General features: G+C 44.0%; 1 protein-coding gene across 11 annotated transcripts in view; it reads left to right on the top strand.

Annotated features, from left to right (window-relative positions):
* Positions 1-6,000, top strand: part of KIAA0753 (KIAA0753 ortholog) — a 133,625-nt gene that overhangs the window by 26,788 nt on the left and 100,837 nt on the right. For all 11 annotated transcript variants that reach the window (XR_015057401.1, XM_085878052.1, XM_085878050.1 and 8 more), the window contains 2 exons: positions 489-809; positions 983-1,172. Coding sequence is in view for 10 of the 11 variants with exons in the window: in XM_085878052.1 (XP_085734178.1) it covers positions 489-809; positions 983-1,172 (511 nt within the window). In the remaining variant the exon portion in view is untranslated. The remainder of the gene's footprint in view (positions 1-488; positions 810-982; positions 1,173-6,000) is intronic.

Below are 6,000 nucleotides of genomic sequence, written 5' to 3'. Positions count from 1 at the left end.
AAATGATATGCATGTGTTGTCTTTTTGCCAAGTACGAATAAAATTCGTCCATACATGTCTGAGATATGGTTGCGGATACACACATGCACGGACACGAAAATCGAGACCAAATCCATAAGCCCCCATTTCGGACTAAGTCCAATGGGGGCTAATACTACATCCCTGGTGAAATGGCTCGAGACATGCGTGAGCCATTTCATCATGGTAATAAACTTGGTGTTGGCTGAACGATTAAGGTGGCTGTGTTAAAATCTTAGGTTCTTGAGTTTGAGCCCCTATTGTGCCTTTACATAACACCAGGTGGGTTGACTCAATCTGTTGTCAGCAAAATGAGTTAGAAACAGGGGGCACTGCATCAGTGGCACATCCATGCTCCCAGCATTGATGCAACCAGCAGCCAGAGGCTGCATACGAAATAATAATAATCATGCTAATGTTCAACATTATTTCTTGGCTAATGTTGTTTATTTTTCTCCTTTTGATTTCAGTTGAAGTTCAGTCTTGATGCACCTTCGGCGACCACATCCACATTCCGTCCTCCAAAGCCCATCATCATTGAAAAGTTGGGGACATGCAGAAGAACAATGATGGTGGCTTCCAGTACGAGTCCCAGCCCCTGTCCAAGTGGCTTTTCAGTGTTGTCAATTGAGCGCCTCGAGCAGGCTGCTCTCCTCGCTCGGCGGGACATTCGGCACCGGCGAATCGAAGCACATTGTGACAAACACATGTCTGACCTGGACGTTGAAACCATAAATGTTTCTTTGGACAAACCTCAAGCAAACCAAAAGGTTCACTTGGATGAAAAACAGGTTCGATTCTTTCTGCACTTTGTGACAATGTGGATTTATTTATTTGTGTGGTGAAAGCAGTGCATCTAACAAAAAAATTTTTTTGAATTTGAATAGTAATAGTTTGTTGGTTTTAAATATTTTGTTTTTAAAAAGCAGACCTGTTGGTTTTAAATATTTTGTTTCCATAACAGGTTGCAATAAGAAGTGCAGGTTTTCAGGTGAATCGTAAATTGATTGGTCCGTCGCACTCGGCATCACCCCCAACGCTTGATCCGGGTTCAGGAAAATCTTCAGTTGAGAGCAACACAGTGCTTGAGATGCGTCGATTGCAGATGGTATTGCTGGAGTATGTACAGAGAGTGGAAGAGCAAGCTAATTGTGGTGAGGCTACTTTCCATGAGGATTGTGACATTGCTCTGAACAAATGTATGCTCATTATTATTTTTAACTTGATCTGATGCTTATGGAGGGGTGTGTATGTATGTATGTATATATATATATATATATATATATATATATATATATATATATATATATATATATATATATATATATGTATGTATATATATGTATGTATATATATATATATATATATATATATATATATATATATATATATATATATATATACATACATATATATACATACATATATATATATATATATATATATATATATATATATATATATATATATATATATATATATATATATATATATATATATATATATATATATATATATATATATATATATATATATATATATATATATATATATATATATATATATATATATATATATATATATATATATATATATATGTATGTATATATATATGTATATATATATATGTATGTATATATATATATATATATATATATATATGTATATATATATATATATGTATATATATGTATATATATATATATGTATATATGTATATATATATATATATGTATATATACAGAAAGCATTCAGTGCCTTCAGAAAGTATTCACACTCTTTGACTTTTCCCATTTTGTTGTTGCAGCCTGAATTTAAGATGGATTAAATTGAGATTTTTTTTTTGTCATTCATCCACATATAATAATACCCCATCAGGTCAAAGTAGAATTTGTTTATTTATATTTTTACAAATTCATTAAAAAGAAATAAAAAAATCAACCTCTTTGTTATGACTGAAATGAATGCGAGGGAAGAACCTTCAGAGTGTAGGCTTTATTTCACTTTATTGAAGCCGCTTCTACGGGCACATCAGGGGATACATGTGCAGCAAGGAGTACATATGTAGCAATGTATACATGTGCAGTAGATCACCGCAAAATAAATCAGCAATTAGCACGGAGTCCGGTATACTCTCAATTCTTACCATTCAACGAGCACCAAGTGAACCGCCGCCGTAAATGACAATGCCCCAGGAACAATCCCACCGACCGCGCGGAATCTCGGCTTTATCTCTCCCGTGTGCGAGCCGTGCGACATGTGATCGCGCGTCACGACCTTCAATTCACCGCATTCTCCCCGTCTTTAAAATGTAACTAGAGGCCCAACTAACGCACCATGATTACTTCAGCGCTATAGGAGTATACATTTCAAGCAGCGCGAACTATTTAAACTACAGAAGCATACATTCCAAGCAGTGAGGATTATTTTTAGTTGTAGGAGCATGGTAATGATCATCGATATATGATATAATGAGCATATAGGAGCATGAGCATCGAAGATGCCGATAATCCCCTTTACAGATCAAGTCGGCGAGGGGGTTTTATCCGTCGACCTCTCCGGGAGTAAATGGCGGTTTCACTTGAGGGAGGCTTCCGATCCTCTTGGGGAGCCTTGACTCTTGCCGGGGATGACTCCTCGATCGCTCTCGGGTGGAACGCGGCAGCTCCGTCGCCACCATTCCCGGGTGGAGTTCCTGGGGGGGAAACACCTGGGGAGGGAATGTCAGAGGGAGGAGTGCCAGATGGTGGTGTACCTGCAGGAGGAGTACCTGAGGGAGCCAAATGGCGAACCGACACAGTGGTCTCCCTGCCATCAGGAAGTCTGACATGAGCATACTCTGGATTAGCATAGATGAGTTTGACCTCCTCCACTATGGGTTCATACTTGCTTTGTCGTACCGGGCGTTTCATGAACACTGTTCCGGGATAGATTAGCCAGTTGGGCACCGTTTGGCCGTCAACATAACGTCGTTGGTGAGTAAACATTCGTTCGTGAGGAGTAGCATTGGTGGACGTACAGAGCAAAGAGCGTATGGAATTCAGAGCGTCGAGAAGGGTAACCTCCCACCGCTCGGGCCCCAGCCCTCTCGATTTCAGCGCCAGAGTTACGGCTTTCCAAATGATTCTTCCATTATATCGTTCCACCTGCCCATTACCCTGTGGGTTGTAACCCGTCGTTCGACTAGTTGCTATGCCGTGCTCAAATAGGAACTGTTTTAGCCCGGCCAACATGAAACACGGCCCTCTGTCTGAATGTATGTACGAAGGTTTCCCAAACATAGCGAAGAGGTCAGACAGACATTTTACGACAGTGCCCGAGGTCATATCTGAGCACGGAAATGCGAATGGGAACCTTGAGTATTCATCAACAACAGTGAATATGTATCTGTTGTCTGTCTCGGTCGGCAGGGGCCCTTTGAAGTCGATATTTCGTCTCTCGAAGGGTGAAGTGGCCTTGATCAACCTGCCAGATGCCGCACCATAGAATCTGGGTTTTAGTTCTGCACAAACAGGGCATGAAGCATTCAATTGTATTATATCTTCGATAGAATAGGGAAGGTTTTGTCTGCGCACGAAATGTGCCATTCTGGTTACTCCTGGGTGGCACAGAGACTCATGGAGGTCTTGCAAAGCCCGACTGATTGTCGCCGAACAGTAGACCCGAGAGAAGGTGTCTGCAGCAGGGTTTTCCCTCCCGGGCCGGTAAACAATGTCGTAACTATAACAAGCTAGATCTATCCGCCATCTCATTATTTTCTCATTCTTAATTTTCCCGTTATTTTTCCCATCAAACATGAATGCAACGGATCGCTGGTCCGTGACGAGTGTGAAGTGGTTGCCCAGTAAATAATGTCTCCATTTACGCAGGGCTTCGACAATAGCATACGCTTCCTTCTCTATTGCTGAGTGTCTCTGCTCGCTTCCAGAGAGAGTTCTCGAGAAGAACGCGACGGGTCGGCCGGACTGATTGAGCGTCGCGGCGATCGCGTGATCGGAAGCATCCGTTTCCACCACGAACGGCACCAAGCTGTCGATCGATAATACCACGGAATTACTGATATCATCTTTGAAGCTGTGGAAAGCTTTTACAACAGCGGCATCTGGTGGGAAGTTTTTGCAATGCACTAGGGGATGTATTTTTTCAGAGTATTGGGGGATCCATCTCGCGTAGTAAGCGAACATTCCGATCACCCGACGCATTGTCTGCAGGTCCTGAGGTGGGGGTAGCTCACGGAGTGGGCGCAATCGTTCAGGATCGGGCTTAATCGTGCCGTTGGCTATTGTGTAGCCGAGAAGGTCAATTGACCTTGCCGAGAATACGCATTTCTCGTAGTTGAGGGTCAGATTATATTTTCTAGCAATGCTCAAGAATCTGTCCAGATTCATATTATGTTCCCCCCGATCTTTACCGCACACCGTGACATTGTCCACGTAAACAAAAGTGTCTGAGGTTTTCATCCGAGATGTCGTCCATAACTCGTTGGAAGCAAGCTACTCCATTGGTGACACCGAACGGAATCCTCCTGAATTGATAGAGGCGTCTACCTGCCTGGAACGCGGTGTAAGGTTTGTCTTCCTCTCGAATGGGAATTTGATGATAGGCGCTTCGCAAATCGATGGTGCTGAATATTTTATAATTGGTCACGCGTTCGACCATCTCGTCTATGCGCGGCAAAGGGTAGGCATCGAATTGGGTGAAGCGATTGACCGTTTGAGAGTAATCGACAACCATTCGTTTCTTATGGTTCTGGCTGGTGGTCACCAACACCTGCGCGCGCCATGGCGAATCGCTCGGTTCTATAATACCTTCTTCCAGTAATCGCTTGGTCTCAGAAGTGATGAAGTTCATATCGGCAGTGGTATATCGTCGCGATTTGATCGCTATCGGTTTACAGTCCGGCGACAAGTTAGCAAACAGCTGGGGGGACGATACCTCTGTGGTGGTCAGAGCATTTAGAATTAGACGAGGTTTGCTCCTCCAAAGGGTATTTCGACGCTCGCGTGCTGCTTGAGGACATTATGACCCAGAATTACATCTGCGCATAAATCACGAAGCACCAGTACCCTTACATCCCGATGCGTGTACCCTTTTACGTCCAATTCAACATTGCAGTACCCTCGTACGCGGGACTGTAGTGATGTGGAGGCCATGCATACCGTATTGTCTGTCGGGTGGATCTTCCATTTCCTGCCCTTCACTAGCGAGCTGTTGACGAAACTTTCAGAGCTACCGGTATCAATCAGCGCTTCAGCCATATGCCTGTTAATTCGTACGTTGATGATAACTTTGGATAGATTCCCCGGTGAAGCTGCTGTTAGTTTCTTTTGTGAGTAGAGAGCGGCAGAAGTGGGTTTATTTCTTCTAAGAGTAGATTTGCATACCCTGGCATAATGCCCTTTCTTGTCACAATTCATGCATGTGGCATCCCTGGCGGGGCATTTGTTGCAGGGGTGTCTTTTGTACCCACAAAAGAAGCATTTACCAACCGAAGTAGTGGCTGAGGAGTTTGACGAGGTCTGGGTATCCGATTCCTCGGGTTTATCTCCATCCTCAGTGTCGGAGGTGCCCTGGGGGGTTCCTTGAGTTTCCGCCGTAGCAGCGTTCATTAGCAGCATCGGTGTCCCATATGACTCAGATTGCTGCTGAGCCGTATCCATTGCTCGAGCCTGGTCAGCTACCATTTCAAGAGTGGGTTGCGCTTTCTCCATTAAGCGTTGCCGTATGGGGGCTGACCTGAGCCCTTGGATGAACGCCTCTCTGGTCGCTTCATCTCGGTGTTCCTCAGTGGTTACGGCCCGGAAACTGCAGTCTTTTCGCAACTGCCTCAGAGCTTGCAGGAACTGATCGATTGTCTCCCCGGCTGCTTGCCTGCGTGTGTTGAGAAGATGTCGTATGTACACCTCATTCTTGCGCTTCACGTAGAGCGCCCGCAGCACGTCGATCGCTGCGTCGTAGGTGTCACACTCCGAGAAGAACCTG

Source organism: Eptatretus burgeri, chromosome 4 (assembly GCF_056783735.1).
Source record: "Eptatretus burgeri isolate ZD-2024b chromosome 4, Ebu_testis_v1, whole genome shotgun sequence".
NCBI lineage: Eukaryota > Metazoa > Chordata > Myxini > Myxiniformes > Myxinidae > Eptatretus > Eptatretus burgeri.
This window is presented reverse-complemented; position numbering and strand designations above follow the sequence as displayed.